Here is an 18746-nt window from a genome sequence, read left to right on the forward strand (position 1 = left end):
TCTCTCAAGTCCCTGACTTGTATACAAAGAACTCAGTCTAACAACTTCTCTATCTAATCTCTCTTCCTAGGAGATATCTTATCCAGGCTCATTATCGCTTTAAATACCACCCACACACTTGTAACTCCAGACCAGATCCCTTAACTCCAGACTCTTCTCCATCAATCAACATTTCCACCTGCATATCCAACAGGCATCTCTAACTGAGCTTCTGCTCTTCTTCCCCAAACCTCCCCCCCAGCTCTTCCCATCTCAGTGATGGGACCTCCATCCTTCCGGTTACTCAGGCCAAAAACCTTAGAGTCATTCTTAACCCTTCTCTTTCTCTCGTCCCTTACACCCAATCTGTAAACTCTTATCTTCAATATTGCTTCAGAAACTAACCACCTTTCATCACTTCCACGCTGTCTTAGCCACCAACATTTCTCTCTCCAATTATCACAACAGCCTTAATAACTCTTTGTAAGCCTACAGTCTGCTCTCAAACAACAGCCATAATGATCATTTGGAACCCGAGTTGGATTATATCTTTCTTCTACTAATTCCTCCAGTGACTCTCCATCTCACCCAGAGTAAAATATCAAACCCTCACAGTGATCCACAGGCCCTTTATAACTGGACCTTGAAATGTCTAAGTCTGCTACCCTCCACCCAACCCTCTGACATTCTCTGTCTTCCTTCCCTGCTTTATTTGTCTCCATAACACTTACTGCCATGTGACCCGATAGAGATATTACTTGTCATCTGTCCTAACCAGAATGTAAGCTCCACGGAAGCATGGATTAAGAAAATAAATCTGGGACTTCCCTGGTGGCACGGTGGTTAAGACTCCACTCTCCTAATGCAGGGGGCCTGGGTTTGATCCCTGGTCTGGGAACTAGATCCCACATGCATGCCGCAACTAAGAGTTCGCATGCTGCAACTAAGGAGCCAGCGAGCTGCAACTAAGGAACCCCTGAGCTGCAACTAAGGAGCCGCCTGCCACAACTAAGACCCAATGCAACCAAATAAATAAATATTTTTTTAGAGAAAAAAATCTATCGCCATATCCCCAGTGTCAAAAACAGTGCCCGTTCTGTAAATATCTGTGAAATGAATAAATGGGTCCCCACCTCTCCATTTGAGTAGTGGGAGAAGGAGGAGGGTGAAGGGATAGGAAGTAGGCAAGTCGACACCAAAGGTATTTATTTCCTTAGACACTAAGACTACTTGCCGGCAAAGCACTCTTTACACTTGTGGTGCTTTTCCACCTGTCACCACTGGGCGGCACCGCCAGACCAGTGAAAGCACCGAGGACGGAGAGGGCCTCAGCCCAGCTCTGTGCAAGTGCTCACCTTTGAGGCTAGACACTTGTTGGCCCTGGGTCTTGCTGAAGAGAGACAGTTCGTTGGTAATGGATTCCAGCATCTTCACGAAGTTGGGCAGGAAGAGGATGACCTGGACATCATGGTTGGCTAGGTGCCTCCCACAGCTGATACCCTGAGCCCCCTTCACATGCGGCCCACATAGCAGGGCCACCGTAGGCCTCTGGTGAACATTTTTGGGATTCAACCTGGAACAGAAGGCAAAGAAGCATTATCAGCTGCAGACCTGCCAATCCCTTGCATCATATACCAGGCAAGTGCCTCTCGGCACCTATTGCTCTCAGAGTTCTCGCTAGTCCCAGGTTCCAGAGGGGGATGGACAAAATGCACTAAAGGCCAGGTTTACAGGGTGGCACTCCCACTGTCCCACATCCCGGTGTCACGTCATCTGCTGGGTCCTCTCATTAGGTAGTTCACCCAGATCTTGTTCCATATAACACTGTTGCCAGAACATTGCTTTCTGACCAAGGACACTTACTGTTCTCTCCGTATGACCTATTAGGTCCAAACTCTTCTTAGCAAAGAGGCTTTTCTACCTCTGCAGCCTTCTTTGCTCTTCTTCCCCGACATATCTGCTCCACTGCAGGAACACTGGTCTCATCATTCTCTGCTGCACGTGTAAGGTTCTTTCTTGCTTCTGCTCCAACTATTTCCCCTGCCCAGAAACCCCTTCACTTGTGAAACTCTGACCCACCCCTTTTACGATTACTCTGGCTCAACTCCTAAGACACTCACAGCAAGTACCCAAGAGGGTAGTTCTAAACATCCTCAATCAGTTGCCAGTCCAAGTTCTCTGTACTGAGCTGCCAGTAAGCTAATAAGGGCAATGGTGTAGATACTAATAGTACCTATTTCACAGGACGCTGGGTGGATGAATGGATGTAAAGCACTTGGAACAGGAACCGACACACAAAGTACTCAATCGATGCTGGCACTGTTACACTACCGGTCACAGAGGAGGCAGCGGGCAGGCTAGGGGCTTCCTGGCCTCCTAGGCTGGTAGCTGCCTTGGACACCCACTTCCTGATGAAGTCACTTCCAGCTTCCTGCCGTTCAAAGCTGAGACCTCTCTGGTCTCAGCCACAAGTAAGGAGGTTTAGAGGATTAGCCCTAGAGCTGTGCCCGACTCAGTCTGCCCCCAGGGCAGGAAGGGAAGGGGAGATGAACAGCAAGAAAGAGGCTTAGGCCCCTGCTTAGGGGCGGAGCAGTGACAGTCACTGTTTTTCCCCAAAGAGAGGAAGACAGATGTTGTCAAGCCAAAGAGGAAACCCCCACTCTCCAAATACATTTGGGGGAATGTGGTAATGTACTGTACATATACACCGAGTCATTCATTTCCCTCACCGTGTTTGCATCTTACGGAAATATGACGAGTACTTCTCCCTTCACAGGGGTTATTCCTCAAGTTGCCCCAATGGCTGCTCTGGGAGAAGGTTCAACGGTCATCAGACCCAAGGGCAGGATAGTCCTTCAGAGAGCAGCTTGCACTACTTCCTCTTTTGGGGTCTCCACTGGCTCTTTCCTGGCAGAGGAGAGGCCAGGGATCCAGGTTGGGAAGCAGGCCTAAATCAAGGGACAAGGAGGAATGAACACAATGCTATAGGGTGAGGGGAGTGGAGCAGCCAGGAGGGGAAACCTCACAGCCAGCGTGGATCACTTTAGACACCACTCTCCCACAAGGCTACCAAAGTCCTCCTCTTCATTGACAAATCCAGCAGATACCTGTCAACTCTAATTGTGCTTGCTCTCTCAGCATCGCCACTGCTGACCATCCCTTTATTCCTCAAACACCATTCCTTTGGTTCTTACACACTACCCTCTTGGTTCTCTTACCTCTCTGGCTTTAAACTTTCTTAGCTAGTTTGGAAGGCTCCTCATCTCGTAACTCTGCTTTAATGCTGATGTTCCCCAGAATTCCACCCTAGGCCCTTTCCTCCCTTTACACCCTCTCCTTAGAGGAGCTTGCCTATTCTTATACCATGTACCAGATGATGACTTCCAGATCTTTATCTTCTGCTCAGACCTTTTTCTAAACTTCAGATCCAGATTGCCAGTGGTTTATCTGGATGTCTCACAGGCCTCCTAAACCCAGCATATCCAGAACAAAATCCATCATCTCCCCCAAACCTGCCCCTCTTCCCACGTTCCTTATCACAGTGAATGCTATCACTATCCAACCAGATGTCCATGCTAGAACGCTTTAAGTTCAGTGATCACCGACACTTCACTTTCTATCACCTTCCATATCCATTCAATACCCTGCCCTGCTGATTTTACCTTTAAAAATTCCCTCATCCACCCACTTCTCTGATCCCTACTTCCCTGCTTGGGGCCACCATCATCTGGCCCCTGGCTCAGTTTTCTAACTGGTCTCATGGCCCCAGTCTTGCCTCCATTAATCTACTTGGCCAAAGTCGCCTTTTTAAAACACAAGACTAACCATGTTACAGCCCTACTGAAATCCCTTCAGCAGCTCCCTATCTCTCAGCTGTACCAAAGCCCTACATTCCAGCCACACAAAATGACTTATGGATCCACAGTCTCCTGATCCTTTCTGCCCTTGGCACACGCTTTTTACTTTTCCCCCTTCCTGCTCGCCGCTGTGAACTCCCCCTTGCTCTGTAGGACTCAGTTTGGATGCCACTGCTCTAGGAAGGGTGGTGAGTGGCTTCTCCAGCCTGGAGTAGAAATGTGGCTTCCTGGAGAGTCTTCTGTTTCCTCTACCACAGCACTGGACTTTCTGGAGACCTCACTAGGCTACTGGAGGACAAGAGCAGTATTTTCTTATTCTTTGTATCCCTAGCCCTAGCACAAGGTCTGGTACATGGTATCAGTAAACATCCACAAAACTAAGCACTGCCCCTGATATAGCAGCCTAAAGGGCAAGTGGAAAGGTACCAAAGTCTAGCTCTTATACCCAGTTGTCAGGGTTATTCTAGAAGCTCTCAGGTATAGAACTGAGGATTGATTTTTATCCCAGCCCTCTGAGTGAATGGCGAGTTCCAAAGGCTGGGTCTCTGAAGGTTCTTAGAAAGCAAGCCTCTGGTAGTCAGCAGGAGTCTGAGAGTCAGCTGTTACCACGAAGGAAGGATCAAAGGGTGGTTTGCTGGGAGAAGAATGAGGACTTCCAGGACAAGGGTGAGAGAGGCAAACAAAAACCTTGTAGCATCCAGGAAAGTGACTTCACAGAGGTACTCACGTTAGAGGAACAGCAACGGTCTGATGAACTGTGTGTGTGACGCACTGTGGTGGTGCTGAGGCAGAGCAGCCTCACCCCACACTCAGCCCCCGCCGATCTGGAGGCATTTACCTGTTGGGTCCTCCGAGTAGGGTCAGTGCCATCTGACTGGCACACACGCCTGTCATCTCCAGTCTCCGCTCCAGAGTCAAGCCATGCTTCTCAGCCACAGACAACAGCTTTTTATGCAGCTCATAGGAAATACTTGGGACAACCAGGCCAGAGTCTGCAGTTGGAAAGGAGGTGAGGAAAAAGGGAAAGTGCTTACAGGAAACCAGCTCCACAAATGGGTGTAGTTGATCTGTGACAGCCAAGACTTTAAGACTGACCCTCCCCAGCCCATCTGCCTAATCTGGGACTTAGGCGTGCTATGCCGCTCTCCACAGAGCTCAGGCAGTGCATGGGGAACTGAGTAACAACCTCTTCAGGTTACCACAGAGCAGGGATGAACTTAAACTCTCTTAGAAGTGTAGCTTTAGACCACAAAGGCCAAATCCATGAAGATGTATTTGGTACTATCAAGAAAAGGCTGCAATCTATCAACCACATTAGAAGAAAACATGCTTTTCTCAAAGTGGGGGAAATGCCGTTCCTGGCAGTGAGGTTTTCCTCACAAGCAGACCGCCTTATCCTTCCCCAGAGTGGAACAGACACTAGCTAACCCTCCTGACCCTCTTGGTCCCTGCTGTTCAGTTTCAAGGCAGGATGACTTGTTCATCCCATCTGCTCCCCACATCTTCTTCCTCCTATTGTCCTCTATTTAGCCCTTCCTTTTGGCTGAAGAAATTCAACTAGGAACTTGTTTTCTTAAATAATTTTGTCATTTTCTCCCCATTTGGGGTGACTGTAACCCAATACTCTTACCACAGGGAAAGAGTACACGGAAAGTAACCTATGGCTTGCTTTAAGCGACTCAGAAGAATCTTTTACTCACCATAAACAAACAGAACTCTATAAAGGTTAGGGAGAATCATAGTCATTGAAAGTACACCATGGAAAGTATTGATACCTGGTTTTACAAGGTCAAAGTCTGCAGCAGCTGGGTACACTTGAAGGCGTCCATAGTCTTATACATATCAGTAGCAAGGGGCCGTTTCAGGGCCCAGAAAACCAGGACAGGAAAGAGACAACAAAGTCAAAAATTGTGATCTTTTGCCTTGACAACCAATGCCATCTTACAAAGGCTAAAGCCACTGGGCTGGCCCCAAGGGAGCAAACCCTCTGCCAAACAGCCCCATCTGGCCTCACTGGCAGACCAAGAAACACAGATTCCAATCAGCAAGTCATCATGGGATTGCATGTAATTAGTTTTGTCTGGCTGGATCACATGCCTTTTTAGATCCTGTGTCCTCATCTATACTGGACTGTAAACTCCTCAAAGTAGGAAATAAGCCTCTTACCTCCTCAGCCCCCACCTCAGTTATACTGTCCCAGCTGTAGTTATTTACCAATAGAGGCAAGTTCTCATCAGGTACTCAAACGTATAAATGATGCAAACCTACTGTTATTTCTTGTGTGGCTTACTTAACTCGAAGGCAGAAGTTTTCAGAAAGTGCATCATCATCCTGTTGGTTCCAGAACCCTGTATAGAAAAACTTCTCTTCCTCACTGATCCTTTCGGGAGAAATTTCTTGAGGTTCTATCAGATATCCAATCCTGCCTACATGGATTCTTAAAACCACACAGAATTAGACTGTGGCTGTACATTTTAACAACAGAAATCCAAGCATAAAGACTGAACTTAAAGCACCCACATCTGTATCCTCTCAAGGGAAGGCAAAATAAGGCAAAATGATAATAACTTAATGTAATAATGAAATAAAAACCATCGCCATGTCAAAATTCACACTATCCAGTCGGTTAATTGACCCCTTCCACCTGTATGAGTCCTACTCCTGCCTGGGGCAGAGACAACGAACAGTGAGCTTCGCCTCTCCCCTCACCCTTTGTGAAATGTCAGTCATTGATATCCCGGATGCCGATGCTGGAGGCTGTAGCCTGACCTTGCAAGTCAACCGCTGATTAAAAGAGCCATTTCTTATGGCCTGCTCCAGACATGCACATGTTATCAGAACTAATTAGGAACCACTGACAGCAGTGTGAAAAAGCTGAATGAATTCTCAGGAGTCCTAAGCCACTAACAACTCTAAACCTGTCAGACAAGTCATGCACTTGCCTACTTCAAACACCCTCTTCACCTGCAGAGTCACGCAAGGGAGAGCTTTCCCTCAAGTCTGTGCATTTCTTCACCTACGTATTCCCTTCCTGGTGAATTTGAAACAGATCAGGGCAGTGAGTCTTGGGCCTGCCACCCCACTAATCAAACTTTCTTTCTGGGACTAGGTCTTGTGCTCTGCGTATAGGCACCCCCTCTCCGGTTCTGAGGGCTCTCTGGGGGCAGGCTGAGTGTTTTCTGCTACCTTCCTCCTCAGTCTTAGGGGTACAAAACTCATGGCACAGGCGGAGAAGAGTTTACTCCATGCTGGCTGGCTGAATGCTGCAGCTGGAAACTGTGTGTCTGTTACATCTCACTGATTTGTGCTGCAGGGAAGGGGTCCTGTTGATGAACTGGCATGTTTTGTAGCCTAGGGAAAGATATAGCCAGGAATCCTTTCTGCTTAGTCTGCCGGTCGCAGGGTCTAGGACTTCACTGTATTCTACTCTGTATCTCTGAAAGGAACATGCTAGCACCACAAAATGTTCCTTTTCAACATTTACACACAGAGTCCAACCAGTCAGACTGGCTTATCAGAAACAGGCAGAGGGAATAAAATAAACTCCAAAGGAAGGGAACCAAGAACATAGCGTGTAAACTGCAAACAATAACATCACCAAAGCCTGAACATGGGCCAAGCCCAATTATATTTTGGTTGGAAGGTGGATCTTTATTGTTTGGGAACCAAGGCAGTAAAATTAGTTGGTAGGGCTTCTCTTAATATTAATATGTACTTCAGAGCTGTCAGTGAAACAAGAGAGAGATATAATTATAGCCAGTTCGTGACAAGCAGAGCACTTCTTAGGATCTGATTAATCTTAGGATATCAAGGAAAACGGCTTAAGCACACCCAGTACAGGCCAGGAGAGAAGATGCCTCCTCCCCGCACAGCTCATTCCACAGCCTGAAGCAGGGCCATGGAGCCTCGCGGCCCAGCACCATGTGTGCTGCCCCTTCTTCATGTCTTTGTCACTTCCGCACTGCTCCTTCCAGTACATACTATTTGGGGCCTTTCCCTCCTTTACGGACACATATGCATGTTATCACACCCTCCATCGCACTTCCCCACCCTCAAGACACCTTCTAGCACCACGTCCAAGCCTTCCCCCGCAGCCTCTGCATGTACATTCCCTCCCTGTCCTTCATACCTCCCAGCCTTTCTGTTGTGTAACAGGGCTCCCACAACAAAGCGTCATCTCAAATCCAAACTCAATCCTCACACTGGCATGGCCTTTTAGTTGGAAAGGCTGTTTGTATCCTATGTCTTATCAATGAGGAGCACAGCCCATTACTGGGCATGGGGATTTCTCCAGGACTATGAGTTCTGATTCCATTCTGTGGTGGTCACACAATCGGGCAGCAATATCAGACGAGTTCTTTTTTGGAGTATAAAACAACTGGTAAACGCATACCTTTAGACCCAATGTACAGACAGCCCCTGTAGACTTATATTAAGGCTGCCACAAAACGCAATTTGGTGTCAAGCATACCTTTGAAAGAGGAATTTGTTACGAGAAACCTAAATACCCCTAGTACTCTTTACTGGGGTCCACAAGGCACCCCGTGATCTGGCCCCTGTGCACTTCAGCCCCTTTACTTCGGGCCTCAACCTGCACCACGCTCTGGGCATCGGGGCTGCCTCCTGGTTCCTCAGTACTCCAGGTTCCTCCCAGCCTCAGGAAGCACGTCCCCTCACATGCTTTCCCTCTTCCGGCACTCTCTTCTCTCTTCCAATGCTCCCTGACACCACACGTGGCAGGTTCCTCATTCTTCAGGTCTCAGTTTAAAGATCCCTCAGTCTCAGCATGCTGCCTACCTGCTTCACTGTGCTTAATACAATTTGTAAATAACTCTTTTTTCCTTTTGGACTATCTACTTCACTAAACTGTAAGCTCCATGAGGGCAGTAACTGTCTTGTCCACTGCTGCATCCCCTTCCTCTCCATTGTGCCTTCAGTGCACAGTGCCTAGCGGAGGGGCTACATAATATGTGTTGAGTTAATGAATGAATGTGAAGGAAACCTGTGTGACAGCCTCAGGGCATTCCTCTCTGCAGCTGGGTAAGAGTCCAGCTGTAACCAAAGGCAAGTGCGGGTAAGATGTTTCTGACTCTTTCCCCACTTCTTCCTTCCCCCGTTAACAACTAGAACAGCCTCCTATCCACACTGGATCTCATTCCCTCAGGTTAAAGCTCTACTGGAACAAGCTTTGGACTCAAGAGGTAAAGGACTTCCTGACAAGATTACTAATTACAAAGGGGAAAAGTATCTTTACAAGGAAGAAATCTGTTGGACAACACCTTACCAAGTGATCAAACTAGCCTCAGTGATGGGACAAACTGACGTTGTGTACTGTATGATGTAATGCTCCAAGAGAGACAGAGTCCCACCAAAATCCTGGAAAAAAGGTTCAACATGAATCACATCAAAAGGAAACAATCAATAAATCAAAACCAAGGGTTATTCTGCAAATCAACTGGCCTAGACTCTTTACAAATGTCAATATCACAAAGGACACCAAAAGTTGTGGGAACTGTCCTGATTAAAGGAAATGAAAGAGATCTGACAACTATATGTAATATGCAATGGTTGATTAAAAATACAACTATAGGGACTTCCCTAGTGGCACAGTGGTTAAGAATCTGCCTGCCAATGTGGGGGGACATGGGTTCGAGCCCTGGTCCGGGAAGATCCCACATGCTGTGGAGCAACTAAGCCCGTGTGCCACAACTACCGAGCCTGCGCTCTAGAGCCCGTGAGCCACAACTACTGAGCCCACATGCCACAACTACTGAAGCCCGTGCACCTAGAGCCCGTGCTGTGCAACAAGAGAAGCCACTGCAATGAGAAGCTTGCGCACTGCAACAAAGAGTAGCCCCCGCTCACCGCAACTAGAGAAAGCCCGTGCACAGCAATGAAGACCCAACGCAGCCAAAAAATAAATGAGTTAAAAAAAAAAAAAACAACTATAAAGGACATGATTGGGACAACTGGAAAGCTTTGCATATGGAATTAGATAATACTTTTGTATTAATTTTAAATTTCCTGAGCGCAATCTTGTAGTGTGGCTGTAGAGAGCAACATCCTACTGAATACATATGGAAGTATTTACGGGTGAAATGTAATGAGTGCAACTAAATCTAAATTGTTCAGGGGTGTGTGTGTGTGCATTTCTATAAAGTAAATGTGGCAAAATGTTAACTGGTGAATCTAAATGAAGGACATATGGTTGTTCACTATACTATTCTAGCACCTTTTCTGAAAGTTTGAAATTTTTTTCAATATAAAAAGTTGGAGAGAAAAAAGAGTAAAGTGCCTCCAAATACGATCAACAAATGTTTGCAGAGTAATAATACATCAAGCCAGTGGTGGTGGGGGGCGGGAATGGCAGGAAACAGAATAAATAAAAAGAATATGAAAACAAACCACATTCCCAGTCTTACAACCTAGCTGGAAACAAAAAATATATATGTGCAAACATCAGAGAAAAAAAACTGTGTCATCCTGAGCACAGGTGTAAAATAGGAATTTCAAACCAGGAGCTGTAGGTAGTGTCAAATCCTCAATCTGAACCACGCCTCACAAGACAGACAGAATTACAGTCACAATGATAGAAAAGGGAGCGCACCTGAGGTGGCGGAGGAACCATGAACAAAGTTACAGAGGCTGGAAAGGGTGTGACATGAGCAGATGAAAACTACCCTGGCTTGGAGCCCAGAGACTGCCATGAAGGCTAGTTTAGAGTAGTGGGCAGGGCCAGACTTCAGAAGGCATTAAAACCAAGTTGTTTTATACAGGATGAAGTTGACAGGGCTAGAAAATGAGGGCAGAAGGCCATGTAGAATCGATTTCAAGGGACAAAGGGAACCTGTGGGGTAGCATAAAAAAGTAAAAGGTCATGACAATTTCAAGGACCACTGAGGAAGAAGAGAATCTAGAGTCAGAATGAATACTGAGGATAAAGGAAAACTCCTTGTCAGAAGGAATCATTGTGTTATTAAATTAGCAAAAAATGGCCTCCAGGGTTCTTTCTAGTCATGAATTTTTTTTTTTTTTTTGGCTGTGTTGGGTCTCCATTGCTGCACGTGGACTTTCTCTAGTTGTGGCAAGCGGGGGCTACTCTGTTGCAGTGCGTGGGCTTCTCACTGCAGTGGCTTTTCTTGTTGTGGAGCACAGGCTCTAGGTGTGCAGGCTTCAGTAGTTGTGGCACATGGGCTCAGTAGTTGTGGCTCGCGAGCTCTAGAGCGCAGGCTCAGTAGTTGTGGCGCATGGGCTTAGTTGCTCTGCAGCATGTGGGATCTTCCCGGACCAGGGCTCAAACCCGTGTCCCCCACATTGGCAGGTGGATTCTTAACCACTGAGCCACCAGGGAAGCCCTCTAGTCATGAATTTTTATAAGAAGTAAGAGGCAAAGATAGCCACAAAGTTTCATGCTGGACACTTTAAAAATGGTGATTCCACTGAAAGAAATGGGAATGCTAAGGAGTCAAAGCTATGGGAGGGGGTGAATGACTGATTTAGCTTTGATATGTTGAATTTAAGGAGGATGATGGATACATTGAAATCAAACCCCTTCCTTGCTCTGGCCAGACGCGTGTGGCTGTGAAATGGCAAAGGGCACATAATAGCAAAAACAATCACATTTGCAGAGACCAACTCAAGTTTCTAAAATGACCAATTGGCACCTTCATCAAAACTCAGGTGTCAGGCCATCATGTGCTGGCTCCAGATCCCCCAGCCCTTAGTTTGAGCTTAAACTCTTAAAATTAAAAAACTCTGGCAGTAGGGCTTCCCTGGTGGCGCAGTGGTTGAGAATCTGCCTGCCAATGCAGGGGACACGGGTTCGAGCCCTGGTCTGGGAGGATCCCACATGCTGCGGAGCAACTAGGCTCGTGAGCCACAACCACTGAGCCTGCGCGTCTGGAGCCTGTGCTCCGCAACAAGAGAGGCCGCGATGGTGAGAGGCCCGTGCACCGCGATGAAGAGTGGCCCCCGCTTGCCGCAACTAGAGAAAGCCCTCGCACAGAAACGAAGACCCAAAACAGCCAAAAATAAATAAATAAATAAATAAAAATTTAAAATACAGACATACACTTAAAAAAAAAAAAAAAAAAAAACTCTGGCAGCAAGTTGCCATGAGACCTTTTCCAGTAGGACTGTAGGAAGCACAAGTGTTCATTACTGGGGGAAGAGTCTAAGCCAAGACACCTGTCTTAACAGTACTGCTCTAAAACCTCATGAGTGCCAAGGACGACAACCAAGCCCTTCAGGCTGATGACAAGTGTCCACCTGATTATCCAAGCCCAGAAACTCTGAAGGATTCCACATTAAAAGAAATAACTGGGCTTCCCTGGTGGCGCAGTCGTTGAGAATCCTCCTGCCAATGCAGGGGACACGGGTTCGAGCCCTGGTCTGGGAGGATCCCACATGCCGCGGAGCAACTGGGCCCGTGAGCCACAACTACTGAGCCTGCGCGTCTGGAGCTTGTGCTCCGCAACAAGAGAGGCCGCGACAGTGAGAGGCCCGCGCATCGCGATGAAGAGTGGCCCCCGCTCGCCACAACTAGAGAAAGCCCTCGCACAGAAACGAAGACCCAACACGGCCATAAATAAAATAAATAAATAAATAAATAAATTTTAAAAGAAATAACTACTCCCTCCACTCCTGGCACCGGAGGATCTGCTAGAACCTGAGGTTCCCCAGAATCAACCAAGTCACTGTCAAGGAAGTCTGCCTGCAGAGACACAATTTCAGAAACCAGGCTCATCAGCTCTGCTCAATGAAAAGCTGTGGCGGCACTTGGTGCAGGAGCACAGGTATTGTTAATGCAGGTTTTCTGGTCCAGAACACCTCCTAGAATTTACCTCCTCATGTCTCCCCTGTGGCTCTCTTAGGATAAGAAATGTAAAAGAGGTGCCTCCCCGGGAATGGCATCCCTGTAGCACATGGTCTAATCTGTAAACACAGGAAGGGGAATGAGGGTTGAAGGGAGATCAAGGAAGAACCCATGTGGGTTGGGTCAATGGTTTGAAAAAGCAGTGAGATCATGACCAGTTCCACTGCAGCAGACACTCGAGTCTCCGCGTGAGAAGGATCCTCCTCAGGAGCACGATAGCCACTGAAGGCAGTCTTCACTATCCTCAGGGTAAAATTCCTCAATGGCCACTTCTAAGCTCAAAGATTTCTTTCTTTCTGAATTCCTTCTGAACACATAAACAAACCCAAAACAGATTTCCTGATTACCTGTTCTTCAGGAGGTAAAAAACACTGCTCATCTTGAAAGCATTAGGACACATCTTGAGGGCCTCTGGGGACAAGAAGCAGAGGAAGGCAGACAGGGCTCAGAGGCAGAAATGGAACGCCAGCTGTGGAAAACAACTGACAGCCTGGAATGGTGAAAGCAGAGCTTGTCCTGAGAGCAAGATACAGCGCTACTGAAGCGCAAAGAGAAGAATAAAGAGGCAAGCCAGAAGCAGCAGAAACAAGCCAACTGTGGCTTCACCAGCTACTCCCCTTCAGAGTAGAACTAGAACTGCTTTTACTGAGAAAAATGAGTATGCGTTAAGTGGTGCTGAACTAAGGGAGCTCAAACCAGAGTGCCTCACTCAAACTCTGACTTGATCCTTTTGCAAGACAGTAAGCAGTAACTCTACTTCAGGTCATCTTCATACACTTGCTACTCCCCAAACTTCAGCAGACACATAGTGTGGAGGCTGAGGAACATCCTTCAGGCAAAGCCGATGGGACAACTGTGGAGATTCAGTGCCTGTACCAATAGCACCCTGTTGCCTCCCATCTGGCTTCTATATACTTGAAGACAAAAGAAGGCTACACAGTGGGAAAAAAATGGCAGAAATTAAATCAGAATTCTACCCAAAATGAAGGGGTCTTGAATAAATGAACCTGAGAAGAATTTATTAGAACCCAGGGAATGAAGAATTCTAGACACTTTGAAGTCATTCCTGGTGAAAGATTTAATGGAACACTTAACTCCAACAAAATGAGGATAATAACAAAAAGGGGAAAACAGTACCTCATAGAGATGCCATGAAAATTAACTGTGATAAGCATGTGAAGTGCTTAGAATGGTGCCCAGGACACAGTAAATACCCAATGAACATCCAATATTATGACGGTGATCATAATGTTGTTTCTCCTGAACCAGGCACTCACCCTTCCTTTTCTGCCACCTCTAAATCTTGTACACACTTCCATTATTTGTTTACACATCTGGTTACCCTATGTAAGGCCCCTGAGGTGATGGACAATGACTTACCAGAGCATCTAGAACGGTGCCTGGCACATAGTAAAAGTTTTATAAATGTTGACGCTTTGAAGTAACTTTATTGAGACAGCCTTTGCACTTCACATTAAAGTCATATATTGACTGAATAATAATTATAAGCCGGGCATTGCACTAGTTGCTTTCCACGTGATCTCATTTAATTGCCAAATATTATCCCACTTTACAGACAAGGAAACAGGCTCAGTAGTCCCCACGTGGCTACATATCTCAATTCTCTGACCCTACAGAAGCCTCCTCATTGAAGCCTTTAATATTGAATAATTAGTAAGTCCCTCAGTGTGGCAACTCTACTAATTGCTTTCTCTGGGCTCAGCCACAAAGCAATGCAAGAAGAAAATCACAAAAACTTGGCCCATTAAAACCTAGACGTTCCACAACTAGACTCGCTGCCATTCTTCACACCCCACAGATTCAATGCTTTTCAATTCTGTTGTTCACTCAACCCTCTTCAACCTGTCTTCAATCATCAAATCCTATCAAATTCCCCTTTGTCACTTCTCTCACATCTCTGTCTTCCTTTCCATTCAGAGGTCCAAACCCCTGGCATATTAGTTATGTCATCAGTCTAACTTATCTTCCTGCTCTGGTCTCTCTCCTCAAATTCTACTCTGAACTCTATCATGAGACCAGTCTTGCTAAAGACTAACAAATTTTCCTAAAAGAGATTTTGGATCATGTCTTTTTCAGAATCCTTCAGTTGCTCCTCATGGCCATAAAACAAGGGGCAGCATTAGCACACAGGCTCTCTGAGCTCTGGTCTAAAGCTATTTTTAATTCCTGCTATTCCCCCACACAAAAATCTCCGCCCTGGCCAAACCAGCCAATAGCCAATCTCCCACACAGCCTTTATCACACTACACCAGCACCTGCCCAGCCTACCCATAAGTATCTTCCTCTTCCTCTCTGGTGAAATCCTGCCCATGCTTCAAGGCTTCTGTCCTGCTCCCTTTGTGAAGCCTTTCCTGATCAGCCCAGCCTTCAAGACCTCTCGTGCCTCTCAACACCCAATGCTAATGTCCACACTCTCATTGGACTCCAGGCATATATGGTATCTTTCCATTTCCTAGTACATCTTAATTACTTGGATACAAGGACTGTCTTAGAGTGACTTACATATAATAAGCACAGTGTTCCTACTGGCCCACACTGTCTTAAAAATTACTTTGAGAATACTATGAATGTTGAGCAAAGATTCTTCTCTGAAGCCTTACCACTCTCCTAACCGGTGTTCTTTGGGGACCTCTCACCTCTGAACACAGAGTGCTCACATGCATCTAGCATTTTACAGGCAAACTTAACCAACATGTATGCAACCACAGGGTACCATTATTTAGCAGCGTAGGTCCAAGCTGGAGGAATGTCTGACAATCTGTTGGAGATAGCAGCACTGTTAAAGGACCCAAAGGGACCCTCCAGAGAGAAAAGATTTGGGTTAAACAAAGAGCTAAATTTAGCTGCTTCCTGAATGTGTTTTCCCAATCAATAGACCTTTTATAACACTGCCCCCCTCCATGCACACAGTTGGCAAAGAGTATTGCCAAGAGGAGTATGAGCAATTAGAGAATAACAGCTTAGAAACTGTTGACACCACTCAGCATGCAGTCAATGTGTAGGATACCAGCAGCAAGCTGCCAGAATTCTGAAACCCAAGCCATTACCAAATGGGTAGTAAACATGTTCTTTTGCTACTCTGGGAATTAGCAGAAAATAAGTATTTGGGGTTCCAGGACATGAATGCCACAAGGCTAGATTGGGGAGCTAGCCAAACCACTCTCTACAACTGCAGATCTAAGTTGGTCTAGTCCTGAGGGAATACTAAAGAGAAAAGACTATATAGTCTAATTGCCATTAAACTGCCCTTCTCTTCTTATATCCTTCTTTCTCTTTAACATATCTGTATTCAGAAAAGGAAAGGAAATGTGATAGATAAGGTTTATAGAGCCTTTACCTCTCTGGACCTCAATGTCCTCAATCTGTTAAATGAGAAAATTATACTAGGTGATCAAGTAACCTAACACTAACATTTTTTTTTGTCCTAGCATGTTTCCCCACATATTCCAGATAGCTTGCCTCATTCCGATACTAACATTTGGACAGTAAATCCAACTGGAAAAGTGTCCCCAGCCAAGCACTACGTGAATAACATTGAGTAAAAACCTGCTTTGAGACTTGTGCCTTGGAGCTGGAACAGAGACAAAATCACCTGTAGAAGCTGCTCAGCAAGATAATTGCTTGCTTGCTCTATTTCCAGCATAGATCCTGCTTGGCAAAAGGACTTCATTTCCACTCCTTATCACTGCTGAGAACAAAGAGAAAAACCAGATGGCATGAGGCTATAGGGCCTCTTGTACCCTCACTGTCATGCTCCAGTGAAACACAGCTGGTTGCTACACACCACAAGCCGCCATACCCGAGTTCTTGGCCAATGCCTAGCACATGTGGTTTGTAGTATGTCTGTTAATGGCAATTCTGGAAAAATATGAGAGGAGGGAACTTTCACTTCTGTCATTAAACAAAGTGTGAACATTAAGCTGGGGAGATAAGAGTATGTAGGAAGAAAAATTCCCACCTCTCCTGTTGTCTACTTTGGCAAATGTTTTCTTAGGCTCTTTTAGATCTGAGAATCTTTCCTGATTCTTATTGCTATTCTCTCCCTGTTAGCCACTTCACTCCAAGGCAGGCTATAATCTCCCCAAGCTCAGGAATTTCAGGGAAATCACATACGGCACGACCCAACCACCTCAGCTTCCAGAGAGTTACCAGTAGAGGCAGCTTATTTTGCCACTGAGGGCAGTAAAAAGGAGAACAGTCAAAAGTGGATGGACGGTGTATGTATAGCTGATTCACTTTGTTATACAGCAGAAACTAACACACCATTGTAAAGCAATTATACTCCAATAAAGATGTTAAAAAAAAAAAAAAAATGGATGGACGGCAGGATCTGAGTATACAACCAGACCTGCTGGATGATAGCTGCCTTTGAAAAGCTTAAAACCTGGCAATTTAAATTAAGCCTGATTCTGAGCTAGGTTGTTTGCCTTAACATAGGTGATAAAAATCAAAGGAGTTCAGCAACTCACACTGTCAGTGTCACTTAAGGAAACTACCTTAGTAAAGAGGCGTGCCTGCCAGAGTCTGATAGTGAAAGACAGAAATTAGTAGTCTTTCTTAACCTGACAACCTGCTTATTTCTTTTTTTTCACATGGAAGCTTTTACACTCAGCAAAACCAAATACCACAGAGCCCTACTGATGTTTACAAAAATGCCATGCCATATCTCTGATCTTCCCCCATATGTAACTAAGCTGTCTCCATAAATCTCCCTGTAACTGCTACTAGCATTCAAGGTTTATATTCCCTATATTCAAGACTCCAAGACTTCAGATGATTGTTATACTTATTAAAATGACTGATTCCTCCTTTAGCTCCTAAGATCATTTAACAACAATAGTTTCAATCTGTAATCTAAGAAGCCCAGTTAATAATAAGTTTGGGGGGAAGGGACAGAGACAGGGATGAGGTAGACCACCTGTCCTACAGCTGCCTCAAATGCCATGTTTGAAGAAAAGATCCAAATGCTAAAAGATAAGACAAAACCACAAACCTAAAAATCACTGAGTTAACAGACCAGGCTATCATACACAGTGACCTACCTAATTACCAAGGCACTACACTGTCACATAAGCATTATGACTAGCCAACCCTCAATGACCAGGGTTAGCAGGAGATGAGGACAGTGCAGTAAACAAATGTAATTTATTGAAACCCTAATTTTAGCCAATGGTTTCAACTACTCAGCTCTATTTCTTACCCCAGCAAACAACCAGTGAAGCAGAGTTGAACTTCTGGTAAAATCTACAGGCAGTAACAGGGAAGCCAAAGTAAAAATAGAGCTGACTATGTCAATCTAGATAGTCAGCCTCTATGCCTTTAGTTGTTAATCATAACATACTTAACAGCAGACCAGATCCTGCCAGGTACAGGATAAAAATGGACATGTAGAGAAATCAGCCCCCACCCCAGCCTAGTGGTAGGTAGGATGCTATATTGGCCACAGTCTCTAAAAGACAATATAATGGGCCAACCACCATGCCCCTTGAGTTAACTCCTACTACAAGACTCTGACTCAGAATCTGGGTCATTCTGTTTCAAGTATTAAAAAAAAAAAAAAAAAAAAGGAAGAGCAGCCAGTGGGACATGGGGTTAACTTACCTGTGCAGAACTCCTTGCTCACGTTGTGGGGCACTGTGATCCGACGATAGACGATGGGCTCTGACTCCAGGATGTTCTCATCATGGCGGTACCGAGTAGGCCTCTCATTTGGGATGCCCCGGGAACGGGTACCACTTCTCCTCTCATAAGTATCAATCTCCTCAAACACAGCTGCTTTGTCAAAAAGGGCCAGGTTCCCTTCAAAATCAAAATCTGTATCTGGGATCTCCTCAATATCATCCCCAAAGCACTCGTCATCTTTATTCTTCATCTGGCCGTTCTTTAAGCCACTTTTCTTTGGAGTTGCCTGATTTGGGTGCCTGCTACTAGATGACCCTGCAGAAAAAAAAAGGGACTAAAGTCAGTGTGCCCACATAAAGTGCTCATTTGTAAGTGGAAAATACATTAGTCCT

At 45.7% G+C, this 18746-nt stretch overlaps 1 protein-coding gene across 4 annotated transcripts in view; it reads right to left on the reverse strand.

Moving 5' to 3' along the window:
* The window catches only part of EDC3 (enhancer of mRNA decapping 3), a 52561-nt gene that overhangs the window by 3609 nt on the left and 30206 nt on the right, over positions 1-18746 (reverse strand). For all 4 annotated transcript variants that reach the window (XM_082387319.1, XM_082387320.1, XM_082387318.1 and 1 more), the window contains 3 exons: positions 18334-18669; positions 4675-4828; positions 1335-1552 (listed from right to left, as the gene is read on the reverse strand). In XM_082387319.1, coding sequence (XP_082243445.1) covers positions 1335-1552; positions 4675-4828; positions 18334-18669 — 708 coding nt within the window. The remainder of the gene's footprint in view (positions 1-1334; positions 1553-4674; positions 4829-18333; positions 18670-18746) is intronic.

The sequence above is a fragment of the Balaenoptera borealis genome (genome assembly GCF_965194805.1).
Source record: "Balaenoptera borealis genome assembly, chromosome: 3".
Lineage (NCBI taxonomy): Eukaryota > Metazoa > Chordata > Mammalia > Artiodactyla > Balaenopteridae > Balaenoptera > Balaenoptera borealis.